The following is a 21,434-nucleotide window of genomic DNA, read 5'->3' on the forward strand; positions in this document are numbered from 1 at the left end:
TGAAACTGTTCTACTTCTTGGGGACGGAGTTCTGTGACACCAAAGAGGGGACAGAATCCTACATGCTAGAGAACTCGAGTCACCACCTCTTCTGCACAAACTAGTCACTGTGGGTGGAAATCACAAGGCCCCCAGAAGAAAATGGGGGAAGACTGGGGCAAGGGGGGGAGGGTTGCTCCTGTGCATGGGTTTGTGAGAGAGAATGGTGTGCATGTGCAAGCAGAGGCAGGGGCACTGATGGAATCCAGACCACATGCCACAAGAAAGTAGTTTTTTAAATATTCTTGGGGAGGGGGGTTGGTGAGGAGAAAGTGTAATGCCTTTATAAACTTATTTCTGGACCCTCATCCCTTTGAAAGCATCTCTTTTGTGTTTTGGCCATTGTCTTTGCTAAAACCACAACCAAACATTTATACTTATCTCACCCCACTCCTCCAGCTTTGCAGGCACGCTTTCTCACCCTTACTCCTGAGTATGCATAGTAAGGGAGAGAGGGAGGTGGCAGCAGGGCAATTGGGAGAGGACTTGGGATGATCCAATGGAATGGGAGGGAGCAGGAAGGCTGGGCTGGGGAACAATGACACTGGGTTGGGGGAGATCAAAGTGGGGAGACTGCCAGACTAGCAATGGGAAGATCTGCAGACTTGCAGAGAAGAGTGAGAGGATTAGGGAGGCCTGCAGGGTGATGTGACAGGGGGAGAAAGCGGGGAGGGGTCTGTATGCATGTTTGGGGGGTAAGAGTTTGGGTCTGAAGCAGTGGTGCAGTGGTAAATCTGGAGTGCAGGAGCTCATTGTGGCAGTCTCCAAGGGCAGTCCAAAAAGGTCGGGCAGCTGTGTCGATCCATACCAACAAACCAGTTCTGGGGGTTTTCATCTTTACCAGGAGCACGTCTTTGGTAAAGCGAATAGGTCTTCAGTGCCCATTCCAGATGAAGTCATCCCAAATACTTTGCATTCCAACATGGAGCAATATATTGTTCCTTGGAAAACTCATTCCCCTCACAGCTACAGCGAGGATCGTAGCTAAGCTCAGAGGGAACAGGGAATTCTAAGGGCCAGAGTCCCTGCTAATGAAAAAGTGCTGGGGCTACATCCCTGCGAGCCCTGCCTCCACTGCACCACTGGTCTGAAGTATCTCAGGTGGGTGGGTGTTGTGTGCTGGGAGTATGGGGTGGGAGGGAAAGAGACAAGAGGAAGAGGAAAAGAAGAAACTGTGTGCTTGGGGTGGGGTGATCCTGAACATGAGAGAACACTGACTTCAGTGGACTAGGTTTGTGTTTGGGGTGGGAAAGGGGGGCTCAGATCTCACTGCTACCACCTATTCAGGTCTTTGGGCAAGTTACTTGCCTTTAGCCTCACCAGTTTGCCTTTCTGTGAAATGGGTCTTTTTATAACTGGCCTCACCCATCATTCCAGCCATTTTGTGAATGAGCACCCATGACTTGCTCAACACTCCAAATTCGCCCACCAGCCCAAAAAGGTTGGCGACCCCTGCCCTAAAAGACTCCCTGGCAGAAACAAGGAGTCCTTCAGTCTGCCCAGCCACTTGGGATCAGCCTGTGACAGTACTACCTCTTCCTACGCCTGCTTAATCGACCATACTGAGGGGGGTGTAGAAAAGAAAACAGAAGACAGAGATGCAAGGATGGGGTGGCAGCAGAGGAAGACCACTGTAAGTAGCTTCGCTTCCCCAAGGACACCAGATTTCTCTCTGACCGTCAAGCTGCCCTTGAGTTGGGCATTAATCGACCCCTCTTACATGTTCTTCCTCCAGTGCGGGGCTGGGGGGCCCCGTCAGCTTGGACGGCGCTCCGGTCTTCCTCCAGGTCCCCGGCAGCGAGGCACTTCTCCTGGTCCAGGCGCTCCGCTCTGGACGAGCAACAACGAGGCGAGCTGCAGCTGCCGCAGCAAAACGCGGCGTCCGCGCTGTCGAGGCTCTCCGGACACTGGAAAGGCCCGACGGGCGACTCGGCCCCGGCCGTCCAGGCGCCGCGCAGGTCTCCCTCCCGCTGCACAGACGCGGCCCCCGGAGCCAGCAACAGCACGAGGGCGCACAACGACGCCCGCCCCATGGCGCAAGCTGGCCCTAAACGGGGGCCAGGGTCTAAACACGTTTTCCTCGCCACACACACCCCCCCCCCAGCGACTAGTTAGGCCGTCCCCCGTCCAATAACCCCTAGTAGCCAGACACACCCGCGATGCGAGCCCACCGCCAGAATGGCCTTTAGATCTCGCCAAGAAACTCTCCTTGATCATGAGACCGGGAAACGCAACTCGTCTCAGCTGGGCCGTTCCAGATCCACGCCCGATCACCAATAAGGCCCCTTCCGACCAGCCTCACCTCCCCAGCCAGGAAAGGGCCAAACGGACTTACGTTCCAAATCGGCATAATTCATCACCCTGGTTCATTGGCTACTGATAGTAAGTGTCTACTCAGAAATAAGATCCAGAGTGTTCAGCGGGACTTTCTCTCAATAAGTCTGCATTGCACAGTCTAGACTTGGCCCCATGGAACAAAGCTGGACTTACTTCAGAGTAAGCATTCATGTGATTGGTCTCCAACTTATATGAGAGTCATTGAAATCATTGGGAATTACTTCTGAGTAAATGTGAAAAGGATCAGGCTGCAATGTTTCAGTCCTATGTACGTTCCATTGGGAGGGAGTTACACTGAGCTTGGTGGTAATTACATGTGAGTATTTAATTTATTTATTCACAATATTTATATACCGCTCCATATCAAAAGATTTCGGAGTGGTGAACAGCAGAGATAAAATAAAACACCATGTTGAAAATAATTAAAACATCTTAAAAGAAACCAATTCTGAATTTAATAAACTGCAGCTGGTTAGTCAAGGAAGGCCTCTTGAAATAGCAATGTCTTCAGGAGGCATGGGAACTGTGGCACCTGCCTACCCTCTGAAGGCAGGGAGTTCCACAGGAAGGGGGGCCACCACACTGAAGGCTCTTTTTCTGGTAGACTCCAACCAGGCCATGGGTCCATGTGGAACCACCAGGAGCATGCCCTCTGACAACCTCAGTGACCAGGCAGCTGGGTAAGGAAGAAGGGGCTTTCTCAGTATCCTGGTCCCAAGTTGTTTAGGGTTTTGTACACTAGTACCAAAACCTTAAACCTGGCCTGGTAGTGAATACACAGCCAGTGCAGTTCCCTCAGCAAAGGAGTTGCATGCTGAAAAGGGGCAGTTCCTGACAACAGCCAAGTTGCTGCATTCTGCATTAGCTCCAGCTTCCAGAGCAGCCTTAAGGGCAGCCCCACACAGAGCACATTGCAGTAATCCAGCCTTGAGGTTTACTAATGCCTGAACCACCATGGCCAAGCTATCCCTGTCCAGGAGAGATCATAGCTGGTGAACTATCCGAAGCTGGTAAAAGGCACTCTGAGCCACAATGGCCACTTGGGCCACCAGCGACAGTGATGGATCTAAGAGTACCCCCAGACTATGAACCTGATCTTTCAGAGGGAATGCAACCCCATCCAGAACAGACAATGAGCGTATCTCCTGGACTTGGGAACCACTCACCCACAGGGCTTCCGTCTTGCCAGGATTCAGCCTCAGTTTATTGGCCCTCATCCAGCCCATTACTGAGTCTAGGCACTGATCCAGGACTTGCAAGCCTGGATTCAGATGTCACAGGGAGATAGAGCTACATGTCATCAGCTCAGCATACTGATGGCACTTGGCTCCAAATCCCCTAATGAGCTCTCCCAGAGGCTTCATATAGATGTTAAACAACATTAGGGACAAGCTGATGCCCTGCAGAACCCCATAGCTCAATTGCCAAGGGGCAAAGGAATAGTCACCCAAAGTTACTCTCTGAAATTGGCCCTGCAGGTAAGACCACAATCACCGTAACACAGTGCCTCCGATACCCATCTCACGGAGTCGATCCAGGAGGATACCATGGTAGATGGTATCAAAAGCCAATGAAAGGTCGAGCAGAATTAGCAGAGTATGCATCTAATCAGATGTAAACGTGGCAAGTACTAACCAGCTACAGACAAGGTTAGCTATCAAGCAATGTACAAGGTTGTGTTATTGCCATACAAAGCAAGTTGGGACTAGTATACCTAGCAGACCTGCACCTTCCCTTATACATACCTGGGTGACCTTTAAAATCATCAGTGGAGGCCTTGCTGGTCATTCCAAAACTAATGAATTGTCACCATGCAATACCCCGATGGCGGGCCTTCTCAGTAGCAGCACCCACCCTTTGGAAAACCCTCCCTCCTGCAGTTCAAGAGGCAGAACATGTGGCATCTTTTAAATGCCTCCTAGTGAAAATACACTTGTTCACCCAGGATTTCCAAGGGTAGTAATTAAATTAATCCTGCCACTTCGTTTTAGTGCTCCTCATATCACTTTTATTGGAATTGGAATTGTTTTTAATATTGTGTTTTTAATACTGTATTTTACATGTGATTTTAATATTTATATGTGAACCACTGAGGGATTTTATTATATTTACTGGTTCATAAACATTACAAATAAATAAACAGAAAGGGGCAGATGCAAAAGAGAACAGGGGTTGATTCTTAGCAGAAGAGGGCATTTCAGCAGGTGTAGCCAGTCATGCAAGCAACACCTGCTGAAATCCCCTTTTCTAGAAAACCATTGCTTTCTCAGGTACCACTATCTCAGTGAACTGTTTAACATTGCAAGATTTAAAAATCAATTTAAAGATTTTATATTATGCTTTGTAGTTTTTCTGAACCACCCAAAGAGCTTTGGCTAGTGGGTGGTATCAAAATAAAACAAATAAATAAAATAAATATTAAAGGTGTAGGAGCCCTGTCATGTTTTATAGCTGTGTTTTAGTAAACTTCAAATTAACCTGTTAGTGGTAATGCCAGAGATGTTCTCAAGAGCCAAGTCACATGGGCATAAAATGTGAGATTGTTGGCGATAGACACCTGACTTCTGACTGGTGAATGGGTGGTCTAATCACTCCTGCACCCCATTTCTGACAGTAAAATAGTGGCCCCATCACTCATTGGGGGCCCCACATTTGTCCAGAACAAGCATATAAAGACACAGGCAGTGAAGGCTGCAGCTCACTTAGCTCTTTCCCTGCTTTGCCTCTGATCTTCTCTGGACCACCGAACCCAAGGATTTAGGTAACTATGGACCTCTCTGGACTCTTAGACTTTAGAACTTAAGAGTATTTTCTGAAAGTAGAACTTAGAATTATTTCTGAAGTTAGGACTTTGGATATTTCTGAGTTTGGGTCTTAGAATTATTTCCAAGTCTTGGGTTTTTCCCTTTCGCTCTAACTTCTACTGTTGTTCTTCACATGCCTTGGGGAATTTGGTAATGCTTCAGCATGGTTTTTATAGCCAAGTAATATGCAGGAGGAGGAAAAGTGAGAGCTAGCAATTATGTTTTAGTTTAGTTTAGCTTTAAACAGCAAAAGTAGTAAGCAGGAGGATAGGAAGGAGTCATAATGTTAGAAGCTCAAGCTGTTAACTTGTTAACGAAATTCATATTACTAGCTTCAGCAATTGCAATTCTTTTAATTAATCTCATATTTTTGTTGCATTCTCTTTCACTGTGATCACAGAGAAAGTTTCTAATGCTCATATAACCACCATGCTACCACTTCCTTTTAATTTTGTAGTTTTCTAAAATATATAGATTCCAATTTACTATTATCTCTGGTAATGTTTGTTTCAGTCAGCTTGGTTACCCACTGGGTTGTTAGAGCCCATTTGGTGTAGGTTCTGAAGTTAAATGGGTCCGAATTTACATTGCCATATGGCATATGAAGCTTGGCCCTCCAACATCTCACTGCCACTTCCCAGCATCCATGCCTGAGACAGCTGCCTCATTCTGCCAAATAGTAGGGCCACTGCTGATTTGGGATGTAGATCTCTCTAGTCCTTGTCTGACATTCCAGGATGAGTATGTGATGCTCTGCTGAGCACAGATGCTCCTTAACTGCAAAAGGCTTAATGCTGGATAGTACCAAGTTGGTTGAGCCTGACCAGTCATGAAGGGGACAGTTCGTGCACCCATCACAGGTGAACTGTGCTTTGGAAGGCCATGGAACATGAAGCGTCCCATTTATGCAATTCTTGAAAAATACAGGAGCTCTCACAGCATTAGACCTAACCACCTAACAATAGCAAGAGCCAATTTGGGACCTGAGGCTCTATTGAGTCTTACAAAAATGTAGGCCCATTTTTTTCCTTGAGGAGGTAACCTTCTGTCAAGGTAGTACTCCTGTGGGGGCGGGAGGTGTTTTGCAAGGAACAGCAGCAGTCATATGCTTAGAAGTTCCCCTGCCCAGTGCTAGCCTACCCACCCACCTCTGCTAATTTCTACTACTTTTTAACTGCAGGAGTTCTGCCAACTTTTGCTTCAGAGAAAAGCATCAGCCGAGCTCCCCAGACAGAGAGAGAATGACACAGTGTCTATCAATCATGAATTTTGACCCTGCTTGTGCCTACAATTGCAGCCTTCCCTGCTCATTAAGGGTAGGAGAGCTACAGGTGGCAGCCAAATATCCTTGGGCCATAGAAATGCCAAGTACAATGGAGCTGTAAAGAGTTGAACAAACAATTTCAAGAGACCAGGATAAAAAGACAACACACATTTCTTTATTGGTGATTTGGTACACATACAGTTGGAAACATGCATTTGACAAGCATTTGTGCTAAAAACAGCTTCTTCCACCTCACAAGCATGTCAGTGAGGAAGCTGCTGATGGGCTGTTTTTCCTCTTCAAGGTTAATACAGGGAATTGGTCATACAATTCCCAATTTTAAAAAGCCCAGCATCATATATAACCCCATGTCAGCTATGGAAGCATTCCCCTAGCTTATGCCGATATCTAGAGTGTAAGGCTCATGCAGAACCATTATGACACAACAGAGTTATTGATCAGTAAGCTCACCCAGGCTACAGATAGCAGTTCATTCCCCAACTGTTTCGTACAGCAGCTCAACACCACCTTGTCATCGTATTCAAGGGCCATGTTTAGTGAGTTTGTTTCAAGGAGAGCCTCTATGTTTTGCTGTTCAGTGGTCTCCCTATTGAGCTCTAACCAACAGTACAGAACTAGCTCTGTCCAGAAATGGAAGGACCTAGTGGCTATGTGATGCCTTGGGCAAAAGTTGGCTGCCAAATTCCACCTGTCTCCCAACACTCTGGATCCAGCAAAGGACATCCCTTCTATATGGAATTTGTCCTTTGACACAAAACCAGTTCAGAGTTGAACCTCCCTTCAACTGTCATCTTGGAGGGAGTATTGCATTCAACTGTGCATGTGGACTTTGGGGCAAAGCACTGAATATTGTGTCGCCCGCATCCCTGGGCAATGATCAAAAGCATGTCATGATCAAGTCCAGCTGGCTTGCTTCCAGGGACCAGAGAAAGGGCTGAAGATGGAAACCACCCAATGATACCTGGAGGGTGTGGTATCACCTCCAAGGTGGGTCCCTCTAAATTACTGCATTGACTGGGGAGTAAGGGGTGTTGTGAGAACCTCTGCCTTATGTCCTTATGGCATCCCAGTATCATGCTTGCAGAAAGAGGAAGGGCAATACTGAGCAAGTAGTACATTTAAAAGAGAAGTCTGTCTAATTTATACATACTATTAAAAACAATCATTCATGTTCTTGATCCTAAAAGCAACTATTGCTATGAAGCAAGTGTTCTGCATTGACATGTATACCAGGCCTCCATTAAACATGCATGTTCTGCTACATCTCCAGGTCTTCCCCATCCATGGCAGGCCTTGGCCCCTCCGAGTCTTCCCCATCTGCCCCAGGCCTCAGCAGCTCTAAGTCTGCCCTATCTGCACCGGGCCCAAGCTGCTCCGAGTCTTCCCCATCCATGCCAGGACTTGCCTCCTCCATGTCTTCCCCATCCACCTTGGCCCCTAGCTGCTCCGAGCCTTCCCATGGCTGTTCAGAGTCATCCCTGTCTGTGGCAGGCCCTAGCCCCTCCAAGTCCTCCCCATCTGCACCAGGCCCAAGCTGCTCCGAGTCTTCCCCATCTGCCCCAGGCCTCAGCAGCTCTAAGTCTGCCCTATCTGCACCGGGCCCAAGCTGCTCCGAGTCTTCCCCATCCATGCCAGGACTTGCCTCCTCCATGTCTTCCCCATCCACCCTGGCCCCTAGCTGCTCCGAGCCTTCCCATGGCTGTTCAGAGTCATCCCTGTCTGTGGCAGGCCCTAGCTGTTCTGAATCTTCCCCATTTGTACCAGTCCCCAGAGTAGGACCACAACCAGTTGTATCCACAAGGGCAGCCAGACACGCGTTGATTGCTTCATCCTCATGGCGTTCATGGCTTGCACCACCAAATTGCTCAACAGGCGTATTATCCAATGCTGAAGGAGAAATCAAGGATTCACAAGAGTTCTCGACACTACAGGATGTTCCATCCACACAGTGAGAGGGAGGAGTGCCATGGTTACAGAAACCTCCAGGAGGACAAATATTCTCCATCTCAATTTCTTCGTTACGGCATCGGCAAAAGCACCAACATCCAATAAGACAGACAAATATTGTAGCAATCGCGGCATACAAATATGGGAGGAATTTCATCAAAACTGGAAACAGAAAAAAAAAAAAGATCAATCACTAGAAGTCATAGATGCCCCCCAGGAATGCTATCTCCTCCCTCACTCTGTTTTCTGCCCCTTAATCCTTCCTTCACCAATATTCCCTGCAATTTCTCCTCTCTCACTCCCAAATCACAGACAAATTAGCATGAGAACCTCTCCTGCCTTCCAGCCACATAAAAAGCGCACAGAGGAAGCAGGGGTAGAAATCATCCCAATTTGGCTACTCTTCTTTTCCACATTCACGCTTGTGGACAGGGGGTGTAGAAGGGACACTCCTGGGAGGATTAAAACCTATTTTCAAACCCTTAATTTGGAGCTGAACATACAGAGATTTTGTTCACTTAAGATCCCAGCATCACCCATCACATCTCCATCTTAGGTAGCAGTACGGTCCCTGAAATGTTAGGGCAGCCCTCCCCAACAAGACGCCTTCTAGGTGTTGGACTACAACTCCCATCAGCCCCAGACAGCATGGTCAATGGTTATGGATTACAGTAGTTGAAGTCTGCCACATCTGGAGGGCACCAGCTTGGAAACTGCTGCCATAGGGAGCTGAGGCTAGAAGACTGAGCTAGAGGGACAAAGGATCCAAGTCCATCTAGCACAGGCTAATGTGGGGTTCAGAACTTGCTGTAGCAAGAAGAGAGCAACTGAGCTGGGGGCTTCCTGCTCTGCAGCTAAGGAATCTTAAAAGCATGTTCAGGAACAACATCTGCCACACAATGTCTTGCTGGTATGCCCTGCTGCTCACCAGCCCTTGCAACAACATGGAAGGCGGCTTCTTACTTTTAAGCACAGAAAAAACACCACTACAAGTCTGCAGCTCCAGCATGGAAGTGGATCTTTACAGGTAGGTGGACCATTTGAAACTGTTCTATTTATTGGGGATGGGGCTTCTGTGAATACCAAAGAGGTGAGAGAATCCCCTATGCTAGAGAACTCCAGAGTCATCACCTCTTCTGCACAAAATAGTAATTGTGGGTGGAAATCACAAGGCCCCCAGAAGAGATTGGGGGATGACTGGGGTGGGGGGCAGGAGGGTTTCTCCTGTGCATGGGTTTCTGAGAGAGAAGGAGAGTGCACATGAGAGAGAGAGAAATGGAGGGAGGGAGGAGAGACACAGAGAAAGCTACATTGACTGCAGACCACACCAGAAGAAACTAGATTTCTAAATATTTTTTAGTGGTTTTTTTTCATGAGGGGTTATTTTCATGTCTTTCTATATTTCTTTCTGGATCCTCCCCATTTTAAACACTGTATTTTGGCCATTTTCTTTGTTAAATCCTCAAAATAATCATTATCCCACCCCACACCCCCAGCTTTGCAGATACGCTTTCTCATCCTTACTCCTGAGTATGCATAGTAAGGAAGAGAGGGAGGAATGGAGGTGGCAATTGGGAGAGGACTTGGGATGATCTGATGGAATGGGAGGAACCAGGTGGGCTCCGCTGGGGGGGCGATACAGTGGGCTGGGGGAGATCAAAGCAAGGAGACTGGGAATGGGGTGAACTTTGCTGGGGGCAAAGGGAAGAGCAAGACCGGCACCAGGGAGAGCTGTGGGCTTGGAGAGGAGTGAGAAGGGTTAGGGAGGCCTGTAGGGTGACTTGACAGGGGGAGAAAGTGAGGAGGGGTCTGAATGCATGTTTGGAATGTGTTTGGGGAGTGAGACACTTTGGGACTGAAAGGTCTGATGTGCGGGGATCTTGTATGCTTGGCGTATGGGGTGAGAGAGAAAGAGACAGGGGAAGAAGAAACTGTGTTTGGGGTGGGGTGATCCTGAATGTCAGAGAGAACTGTGGCTTCAAGGGAGTGGGTTCGTGTTTGGAGGCTGGGGCTCAGACCCCACTTCTGCCACCTGTTCAGATCCTTGGGCAAGTTACTTGCCTTTCGCCTCACCAGTTTGCCCTTCTATGAAATGGGTCTTTTTGTAAATGGCCTCACCCACCATGTCTGCCTTTTGGAGAATGGGCACCCTGACACATCCTCAACATCCCGGTTTCACCCACCAGCCCAAAAAAGACTGGAAACCCCCGCCCTCAAAGGCTGCCTAGTTGGCCAGAGACAAGAGGTGACCTTCACCTTGCCCAGCCAGTTGGGACCAGAGTGCTACAGCGCTATTTCCCCGCGTGCTTAATAGCCACTACTGGGGGAACGTGAGAACTGAGGATTAGAAAAGCAAACAGAAGAGGGGAGGGCAAGAATGAGACAGCCCTCCGGGAAGCGAAAGCAGAGGAAGACAACTATAAATCGCCTAGCTTCCCCAAGGGCACCAGATTTCTCTCTGATCGCATCCCCCGTCAAGCCGCCCTTGAGTTGGGCATTAATCGACCCCTCTTACATGTTCTTCCTCCATTGCGGGGCTGGGGGGCCCCGTCAGCTTGGACGGCGCTCCGGTCTTCCTCCAGGTCCCCGGCAGCGAGGCACTTCTCCTGGTCCAGGCGCTCCGCTCTGGACGAGCAACAACGAGGCGAGCTGCAGCTGCCGCAGCAAAACGTGGCGTCCGCGCTGTCGAGGCTCTCCGGACACTGGAAAGGCCCGACGGGCGACTCGGCCCCGGCCGTCCAGGCGCCGCACAGGTCTCCCTCCCGCTGCACAGACGCGGCCCCCGGAGCCAGCAACAGCACGAGGGCGCACAACGACGCCCGCCCCATGGCGCAAGCTGGCCCTAAACGGAAACCGGGTCCTAAACCGTTTCCCTCAGCCTCCCCACACCTGGCCCGCCCAACAAGCCCCAGTAGCCCAACACACCCGCGATGCGAGCCCACCGCCCGAACGGCCTTTATATCCCGCCAAGAAACTCTCCTTGATGAGGCCCGGAAACGCAACTCGTCTCAGCTGGGCCGTTCCAGATCCACGCCTGATCACCAATAAGGCCCCTTCCGACCAGCCTCACCTCTCCAGCCAGGAAAGGGCCGAGAGGACTTACGTTCCAAAGCGGCATAATTCATCGTTCTGGTTCATGAGCCACTGATAGCAAGTGTCTGTCTGTGTTTACTCAGAAGATCCAGGGTGTTCAACGGGATTTCGCTCATAGTATAGTCGAGACTTGGCCCCGCTGAGCAAAGTCGGACTTACTTCAAAGTATGCATGCACGTGATTGCTCCAACTTATAGAAGAATGTCATTGAAGTCATCAGTAGCTACTTCTGAATAAATGTGAACAGAATCCAGTCCTAGGTACGTTTCACTGGGAAGGAGTAGCGCTGAGCTTGGTGGGAATTTCTTGCGAGTAAGCATCTGATCTGGATGTAAACGTGGCAAGTGGCAGGGGACAGATGCAAAGGAGGACAGGGCACGATTTCTTCCTTGTAATTTTCCGCTGGTGTAGCATGTCATGAAAACTAAGCTTGTTGTTGTTGTTGTTGTTGTTGTTCAGTCGTTAAGTCGCGTCCGACTCTTCGTGACCCCATGGACCATAGCACGCCAGGCCTTCCTTTCCTACGCTCTCTCACGGAGCGTGCTTAGATTCATATTCATTGCATCGGTGATGCTATCTAGCCATCTCATCCTCTGCCGTCCCCTTCTCCTTTTGCCTTCGGTCTTTCCCAGCATCAGGGTCTTTTCCAGGGAGTTTTCTCTTCGCATTAGGTGGCCAAAATATTTGAGCTTCATCTCCAGTATCTGTCCTTCCAATGAGCACTCAGGGTTGATTTCCTTTAGGAGTGACTGATTTGACCTCCTTGCAATCCAGGGGACTCGTAAGAGTCTTCTCCAGCACCAAGCAAACTAAGCTACACCTGATGAAATGTCCTCTTCTACTAAACTATCGTTTTCTCAGGTCCCAGTATCTCAGTGTAGCTGTTTCTAACTGTTTTAACATGCCCAAAAAAGAAATTAAAAACAGAAGTTAAAGTTTCTATATTATGTTTTACAGTTTTTCTGAACCACCCAAAGAGCTTTGGCTATTGGGTGGTATAGAAATAAAATAAATGAATACAAATTTTAATGTGCAGAAGCCCTGTCCAATTATGCATTTGGCCACCCTAGTTCCATGTTCCACTCCGAGGTGCATAGGCATCCCACTCCTAGGCAGGTCTGCTCAGAAGTAAGTGGCACTTTCCCCCATGACACTTACACCCAAGTAAGTGTACTAAGACATTGCAACTTGACTTTGAAATAAAGGCCATGGGATATAGCAGGATTTGAGTAAGCATGCATAAGATTGGGCCTGCAACAAATGCCTAGTAATGAAAAGCTAAATTGGACCAGACCAGCAAGAGCCCAGTTCCTGAGGGCATTCCTTCCCACCCCTTCAGGCCCATAGAAGATCTGGAAATCAGACACTGACATGCAGCAGCATCAACAGATAGCTCCTCACAGAGCTTTTACTCTGGGTCACTTCATCTGGAATATCACCCCTTTTATTTTAGCATTCACTTTGGATTGGGCCCCTCACTCTCCTTGTTACCACCCCTTGTCCTGGCTGGGGCTGTGTGCCTTTAATGGGGAGAAATCCTTTACACTTCAGGTCCCCATGAAGAAGATGCACCTGATGAATAAATACCTTCTGTGCCAATATATACATATATATAATAACAACAAAGAGTCCAGTTAAAGATTAACAGATTTATTATGGCATAAGCTTTAATGGTTTCTCCTTAATGTTCATGGCAGTGGAGGCAAAAATCCTCCTGTGTAGATGAAATAAGGTAAGGGAGATAAAGAAGACAAGAAGAAAGAGCAGAGGCCTTCATGTTGCCCATTCACAGGTAGCCCCCAGGCAGTAGACTAAGGAAGGCAAACAGGTCACCTGTCAGGAGCGCCCCAGCTGCCTCTTGCAGTCCCCACCAATAGCCAGCTCAGGACACAGACCATGAGGAATTCTTTCCAAGACTTTATTCCTTTATTACTTTATGACTCTTTCAGAATACTAGTTGCTAGCGCCAAAGCAAGGAACAGCTCTGGGGAAAGATAGCTGAGTAGCCTAAGCTCCAGGTAAGGCAGTTGGTCCCCGTTCGAAGGAGAATCACGGGAAGACCCTGAACTTAAGGGCTAGGGAGAGATCCTCCCTCTTTCTCTTGGGTCCTCGGGACGCGACCGTTGCTTGTGCGCCAAACGAGCACTACGCCTCCTTTCTGCGTCCTCCATCTGTCATCGCTCCCTGAGTCTGCGCCGAGCGTCCAGCAAGCCCCCCTCCAGTGCTCTTTCACTGCCAGGGTCACTATCTATCCCAGGAATGCTGGCAGGAGGAATCTCTGCCAGCTGCTGTGCTTGTGAGAGATGAGCGAGCTCCTCTCCCACGAATTGCTGTTCCTCCTCAGAATCAGAACTGCTCTGGGGCTTTGTTGGCTCAGTTTCCACCCTGACATCACCTGGTCAGTCTTCCCCACTATGGTGAGATGGATTGTATTTCTATTTAAATTGTCATTATTTCCAAATGTTTATCTATACATATAAATTGGCACATGCAAATAGCTGTTATCATTTGTCCTCTTTTTTTGATAATGCGTTTCCTTTCTTCTCTTTTTGGCAATGCGGAAGCGGCCACCATATTTCCACACTTATATAAGAACATTAAAAGAACGATGAAGGACCAGACAAAGGGTCCATCTTGCCCCACTTTCTGCTCACATGGTGGCCAACAAGCTGCCTGTGGGAAGTGAACAAGGAGGACGTAAGTGCAATAGCACTGCCATCGTCATGTTCCAAAGCAACTGGTATACATAGGCATATTGCCTTTGATACCAAAGGCAGCATACAGCTATCAGGAGTAGTAGCCATTATCCTCCATGAATGTCTCCAATCTCCTTTCAAAGCCATCCAAATTGGTGGCCATCACTACATCTTGTGGTAGCAAACTCCATAGTTTAGGTATGTACTGCGTGAAGAAGCATTTCCTTTTATCTGTCCTGATTCCACTCCTGGCTCCAGTTTTTTGAGGGCCCTTAGGCAAGACATCCCTGCACAATGAGTCTACTTTCTCACTAGTGGCTATTGCTGCTCACCATCTTTCTCATAATTGCTACCACTTCTTTGCTTGGCAAGCAGAGAGCAAGGAGGCCAGGGCATCTCCTGTTCCTCCTTCTCACCATCATCATCGTCTGGGCCAGGGCAACAGGCCCAGCAAGAGGCCCAGACATTGAACAAGCAGGTGTTCAATGATGAAGAGGAGGAGCAAGTCCAGGGGGCTCTTGTCTGTGGGCCCCTGCTGGGATTTGGCCCTGAGCTGTTGCCTAATTATGCTTACTCTTGACCCCAGCCCAGCTTGAGCCTCCCATCCATCAGCTTCATGGGATGACCTTGGTACCATGACAGAGGGAGGAAAAAAAGTCTCCCTAACTACTCTCGAGCATGCCTCTCCTTCCTCAGCTTTTCAGTGCTGTATCTCTTTTGGATTTTGCACATAATATATTTATCCCATCAGCCCTCTGAGGAACTCAGGGTGAGATGGGAGCTTCATTCCTCTTGCATCCGACTAGCTTTTTGCTCTTACTTGAACAAGTGTGTCTGTGACTCATCTGACCAAGAGAGAAAACTGTGGCTATATGGACAGGCTCAGCAACAGATGCATGAATCACAGCTGAGTGTTCTGGGCTTCAAGAAGTACTTTATATGGGTTGTGGTCCCTGAAACGTCCCTCAAGCCAAATAACACAAAATGGTACCACAAAATATACATTTATTGCTCAAACAGTATTAGAGAATAACAAATATTTGAAATTATAAAACAAGCAAAACGTATTACTTCATACAATTGAATTAAGATCATAGAATCATAGAATAGTAGGGTTGGAAGGGGCCTATAAGACCATTGAGTCGAACCCCATGCTCAATGCAGGAATATAAATCAAAGCATCCCTGATGGATGGCTATCTAGCTTCATCTTGAATGGCTCCAGCATGGGAGAGCCCACTACCTCCATAGGTCGTTGGCTCCATTGTCATATTGCTCTAACAGTCAGGAACTTTTTCCTGATGTTCAGCCGGAATCTGGCTTGCTGTCACTTGAGCCCATTCTTCCGTGTCCTGCACTCTGGGATGATCAAGAAGAGATCCTGGCCTTCCTCTCTGTGACAACCTTTCAGGTATTTGAAGAGCACTATCATATGTCCCCTCAGTCATCTCTTCTCAAGGCTCTTTTCATGCCCAGTTCTCTTCTCATCTCTTCTCATGCCCGGTTCTTTCAGTCTCTCCTCGTAGGGCTTTGTTTCCAGTCCCCTGATCATCTTCATTGCCCTCCTCTGAACCCACTCCAGTCTGTCTGCATCCTAGATGACTAGAAGCATAATAGGAATATGCTAGCCACAATTTTTTAGTTAAAATTAAAGATCTATTCCTCTCAACCAACAAAGCAGTCCTCATTAGGATCTTATAGTTTACCTGTCTGGCAAATAAGGTTTGCAGAGCTTAGGTGATCATGTTTGGTGGGCTTCTTGTTCTCCCAGAATCTCTCTGGGCAATGAGATTAAACTATTAACTTTTATAACCCCTATGCTGATGACCTCATCCTAAGTGTAGGACCTCGTCATACCACTGCTCCTGTTTCTTTCCGTGTAGCTACATTTGCCATCGACACCAGCACCACCTAGATATCCCCCCTAAGCGAAGCAGATTTCTGCTTCCAATACTTAACCAACCCACTTGTGGCAGCCTTTCTCCCACTCCCAAGGACACTTTCCAGTATTCACACTTATTAAGACTGTGCACTGATTCAGTCCAAATCCAGAAGTGGATTGGGGTGATTCAGACGGAAGCAGTCCAGTTTTGGAGTGGGTCAGGATTGGGCCGAAGTGGCCCAAAACAGGTCAGGGCTGATCCAAAGGGCTTTGGACAGCTTCACCCTGATCCAGACAGCCACCCACCCAGCTGCACAAGCCCCCTGCTCTTTACATGGACCTGTGGGGAGAGCCCACAGCCATCACCTTCTTGGAGGGAGTTGCCATTTTCTTTTAAAATGGAGACTCTCCTTCCAGTAATTAAATGTTGCATAGATTGCAGCTGCAGACAGCCAACCTGCACAACAATATGGGCATAAATGGCCCATAGTTACATTCATATTATGTGACAGAGGAAGGGTACATCTCCCCCACTCCCCACTGGCACTTTTTATCCACACAAAACATCTTCCAGGCAGTGCGGCTGAGATAAAATGATTGGCCCCAGACCATCCAGTTGACTGTATCCCTCAATCACAGGGCCAGGCCAGGACCTTGTGCTGTCTCAGGCTAAGGACAAGATGGAACCACTCAAGTTCTTCCGTTCTTTTATACCTGGAATTGTTTAAAAAAAAAAAACTGCAGCTAGCTTCTTTTTGATTATTTTTATATTGTGGATTTCAACTTTAAAACTTTTATATTGTGCATTATTGTCTGCACTTTATTGTCTTGTATTTTATAGTTTCCATTGTTGTGAACTGCCCAGAGAGCTTTGGCTATTGCGCAGTATAAAAATGTAACTAATCAATCAATTGATCAATAATAAAGTGGACTGACAAATAAATTTTCCATCAACACTGGTGATGGGAGAAATGACCTTCACTGCACTGAAGGACAGCAGACTAGGTTTAGAGGGCAAGGTGAGGCCATGTCACAGGGTCTCTCAAATGTGCAATCAGACAAACGGTGTGCCGCTCTTAGAGAACATTAGTGCTGTTCAAAAGCAAGTCATGCAGAAGTTATGATATGTTATCTGTCTCCTTACATGTGATAAGTCAAATGTCAGCCATGTCCTGGGACACCCCCCCCCCCCACACACACAATTATGTGTCTCCAAAAAAGAAAAAGGCTTAGTACAAACCACTTTTTCCCTTTATAATACAACCTTCCATTAACAAGGAATGCATATTTTAACATTTCATTTATGCCTATTAAAATTTCTCAATATAACTCTAACATTTGTTAGGCTGACCTTTTTGTTGTCTTGTGTGAAACTTGAATATGAATGCACATCTACATTCATTTCCTCAAACTCCCTGCCTAGGGGATTTTCTTATACCCTACAAATTAGATTTGGATACCACTGTGCAGTTCAAAACATTCCTGTGAAAAAGCCCTGCCATGTGGCACATGAAGCTTTGTCCTCCAACATCTCACTGCCACTTCTCAGCATCCATGCCTGAGGCAGCAGCCTCACACTGCCAAATGGTAGGGCCACTGCTGATTTGTTAACTGGACCTCTCTAGTCCTTGTCTGACATTCCAGGATGAGTATGTAATGCTCTGCTGAACACAGATGCTTCTTAACAGCAAGTTTAATGCTGGATAGTACCAAGTTGGTGGAGCCTGACCAGTCATGAAGGGGACAGTTCGTGCACCCATCACAAGTGAACTGTGCTTTGGAAGGCCATGGAATGTGAAATTGTCCCATTTATGCAATTCTTGATACAGGAATTCTCACAGCATCTAGACCTAACCACCTAAAAATAGCAAGAGCCAATTTGGGACCTGAAGCTCCATTGAGCCTTACATAAACGTAGGCCTACTTTCTTCCTTCAGTCCAGGGAGTAGTCCTCAGGGGCGGAGTGTGGGGGGAGGTGTTTTGCAAGGAACAGCAGCAGTCAATGTGACCACTTCCCCTGCTCACTGCTTCCCCAACCATCCACCTCTGCTACCTTCCACCACTTTTGAACTAAAGGATTTCTGCCAGCTTTTGCTACAGAAAAGCATCAGCCAAGCTCCCCAGAGAGAGAACAGCCTGTGATCATAACATTCCAGCCTGCTTGTGCTAACAATTGCAGCCTTTCCTGCTCACTGAAACTAGGAGAGCTACAGATGAGCCAAAAATCCTTGGGCCATAGAAATAGCAAGTACAATGGAGCTGTAAGGAGTTGAACAAACTATTTCAGGACACCGGGATAAAAATACAACATGGATTTATTTATTGGCAATTTGGTACACATACCACTGGAAACATGCATTTGACTAAAAACAGCTTCTTCCCTCTCAGAAGCATGCAATTCAGGGGGTACACGTTGCTGCTTGCGTTTTGCCTCTTCAGGGTTAATACAGGGAATTGGTCATACAATTCCCAATTTTAAAAAGCTCAGGGTTTAGTAGCAGCACAAAAATACTTTATCATGTATTCATGGGCAATGTTTAGTGAGTTTGTTTCAAGGATGCTTTGCCTGCTCAGTGGTCTCCCTGTTCAGCAATAACCAACAGTACAGAACTAGCTCTGCCCAGAAATGGAAAGACCTAGTGGCTATGTGATGCCTTGGGCAAAAGTTGGCTGCCAAATTCCACCTGTCTCCCAACACTCTGGATCCAGCAAAAGACAATATGGGACTTGTCCTTTGACACAAAACCATCCAGCTCAGAGTTGGACCTCCCTTCAACTGTCATCGTGGAGGGAGTATTACATTCAACTGTGCATGTGGACTTTGGGGCAAAGCACTGAATATTGTGTCGCCCGCATCCCTGGCCAATGATCAAAAGCATGTCATGATCAAGTCCAGCTGGCTTGCTTCCAGGGACCAGAGATGTGAAGGGGCTGAAGATGGAAACCACCTGATGATATTTGGAGGGGCTAGTCTCTAGCCTCTCCAAGGTGGGTCCCTCTAAATTACTGCATTGACTGGGGAGTGGGGTGGAGGGTGTTGTCATAAAGACGTAGGTTCTCACATGCCAGTACCTTGTTTGCAAAGTGATGAAAGACAACACTGAGCCAGTAGAACAGTACATTTAAGAGAGAAGTCTGTCTACATACTGCTAAAAGCATGACCAGATAGGTTCATTCATTTCCTTGATCCTAAAAGCAACTACTACTACCAAATGAGGGGCTCTGCTTTGCACGTACACCAAGCCTCCATCACACATGCATGTTCAACTACATCTCCAGATCTTCACCATCCATGCCCTGGTTGCGCCTATTCTTCCCCATGGGTGCCGGGCTCTGGGTGTGACTACAGCCAGTTGCATCCAGAGGTGCGGCTCGAGACATGTTGATTGCCTCATCTTCATGGTGTTCATGGCTTGCACGACTAAACTGCACAACAGGTGCATTGTCCAATGCAGAACTAGAAACAAGAGTTCCACAAGGGACCCGGATTCTATAGGTTGGTGGATTCACACAGCGAGGGGGAGGAGTGCCAGTGACACAGAGCCTTGCAGGAGGGCAGATATCCTGCACCTGGATGTCCAGCTTCCACCATCGGCATAAGCACCAGCAGACAACAACAGAGAAGGTCATTGTAGCAATCGTTGCAAATGTATATGGGAAGCATTGCATGAAGTCTGGAAACAGAAGGAAGATCAATCACGAAATGCCACAAATGCTCCCCAAGGATGCCATCTCCCCCTCCCTCCATTTTCTGCCCCTCAATCCTTCCTGCACCAATACACCCACCCCCCAGTGCCTCCCCTCTTCCTCCCTAATCATGTCAAGTTAGGACTAAAATCTCTCCCACCTCCCAGCCACGCTAAATGTGGAAGGAGCAGGCCATCCCAGATCAGCTAATCTCTTCCACATTCACACTTCTGGACAGGAGAGCATGGAAGGGACACCCCCGTCAGGCCTAAACACCATTTGCAAACCCTGGATTTGGAGCTGGATTTGCAGCACTCTTGCTCACTGAAGATCCAAAACTCACACTTCACAAATCCATTTTAGGTAGAGACCTCTGGCCCCCAGGTGTTAGGGCAGCCTCCAGGGGTGCTGGATCCTGAATGTGTGAGACAACAGCAACTTCAACGGTCTGCGTCAGGCCCCGCTTCTGCCATGTATTCTGGCCCTTCCGCAACTTACTTCTCGTTTAGCCTCACCACTTTGCCTTGCTGTGAAATGGGTCTTTTTGTAACGGGACTCACCTACCGCACCATGCCAGCCATTTTGTGAGTACTTCCTCAACACTCCAGATTCACCCACCAGCCCAGAAACGGTTGGACATCCCTGCCCTTAAGGCCACCTAGCAGATTAGAGACAAGGAGTCCGTCCACTTCCCAGGCACTTGGGGCCAGTGGGTGACAGCGCTATTTCTACAAACTGCTTAATTGATAATACTGGGATGACGTGAGGGGGTGTAGAAAGGAGCACAGAAGACCGGGTGGCCCCCCAGGGCGTGAAAGCAGCAGCGGCGGCGGCGGGGGGGGGGGGGGCTGTAAATATCTTAGTGTCCCCAAGTATATCAGTGTTCTCTCTGACCGCATCCCCCGTCAACCCGCCCTTGAGTGGAACGTCAGTAGACCCCTCTTACCCGGCAATTGTCCAGCCCGGGGGGCCCCGTCAGCTTGGACGGCGCTCCGGTCTTCCTCCAGGTCCCCGGCAGCGGGGCACTTCTCCTGGTCCAGGCGCTCCGCTCTGGACGAGCAACAACGAGGCGAGCTGCAGCTGCCGCAGCAAAACGTGGCGTCCGCGCTGTCGAGGCTCTCCGGACACTGGAAAGGCCCGACGGGCGACTCGGCCCCGGCCGTCCAGGCGCCGCACAGGTCTCCCTCCCGCTGCACAGACGCGGCCCCCGGAGCCAGCAACAGCACGAGGGCGCACAACGACGCCCGCCCCATGGCGCAAGTTCGTCCTAAGCGGAGTCCACGGACTAAACACGTTTTCCCCCAACCCTCCCACGCCTGACCAGTTAGACCAACTGGCCCCACCCCAGGCCAAGAAGACCGAGTAGACAAACGCACCCGAGGTACAAGCCCAGCGCCCGAACGGCCTTTATATCTCACCAAGAAACTCCTTGACGAGGCCGGGAGACGCAAACTACTCCCAGCTGGCCTGGCCCCGATCCCGGCCACAAGGCCCCTTCAAACCACCCTCCCTCCGCCCCTCACCAGGAGAGGGCGAAAATGGCTTACGTTCCAAATCGACATAGCTCTTGGCTCTGATTCATGGGCAGCTGATAGTGTTTACTCGGAAGTAAGATCCAGGGTGTTCAATGGGACTTTGTCTCAAGTAAGTCTGCATAGCATAGTG

At 48.5% G+C, this 21,434-nt stretch overlaps 2 protein-coding genes across 2 annotated transcripts; both read right to left on the minus strand.

Moving 5' to 3' along the window:
• Positions 1-6,598: 6,598 nt before the first annotated feature.
• Positions 6,599-11,416, minus strand: LOC146338621 (uncharacterized). Its single transcript, XM_084813359.1, has 2 exons — positions 10,928-11,416; positions 6,599-8,574 (listed from the first exon to the last, which is right to left on the minus strand). The coding sequence occupies exons 1-2, from the start codon at positions 11,238-11,240 to the stop codon at positions 7,724-7,726; spliced, it is 1,164 nt and encodes a 387-aa protein (XP_084669485.1). The 5' UTR covers positions 11,241-11,416; the 3' UTR covers positions 6,599-7,723.
• Positions 11,417-17,316: 5,900 nt separating this feature from the next.
• On the minus strand, positions 17,317-21,258 carry LOC146338622 (protein shisa-1-like). Its single transcript, XM_084813360.1, has 2 exons — positions 20,716-21,258; positions 17,317-19,756 (listed from the first exon to the last, which is right to left on the minus strand). The coding sequence occupies exons 1-2, from the start codon at positions 21,020-21,022 to the stop codon at positions 19,350-19,352; spliced, it is 714 nt and encodes a 237-aa protein (XP_084669486.1). The 5' UTR covers positions 21,023-21,258; the 3' UTR covers positions 17,317-19,349.
• Between the last annotated feature and the right edge of the window lie 176 nt (positions 21,259-21,434).

The sequence above is a fragment of the Heloderma suspectum genome, chromosome 9, assembly GCF_057233095.1.
Source record: "Heloderma suspectum isolate Gila_16-S chromosome 9, 16-S_ref, whole genome shotgun sequence".
NCBI lineage: Eukaryota > Metazoa > Chordata > Lepidosauria > Squamata > Helodermatidae > Heloderma > Heloderma suspectum.

Excerpts from the sequence above, each read along its gene's own strand:
- LOC146338621 (XM_084813359.1), bottom strand. The coding sequence starts at position 11,240 with ATGGGGCGGGCGTCGTTGTGCGCCCTCGTGCTGTTGCTGGCTCCGGGG. Across the intron at positions 8,575-10,927 it reads CCGCAATGGAGGAAGAACAT|TTTTGATGAAATTCCTCCCA; the intron begins GTAAGAGGGGTC and ends TTCTGTTTCCAG.
- LOC146338622 (XM_084813360.1), bottom strand. The coding sequence starts at position 21,022 with ATGGGGCGGGCGTCGTTGTGCGCCCTCGTGCTGTTGCTGGCTCCGGGG. Across the intron at positions 19,757-20,715 it reads CCGGGCTGGACAATTGCCGG|ACTTCATGCAATGCTTCCCA; the intron begins GTAAGAGGGGTC and ends TTCTGTTTCCAG.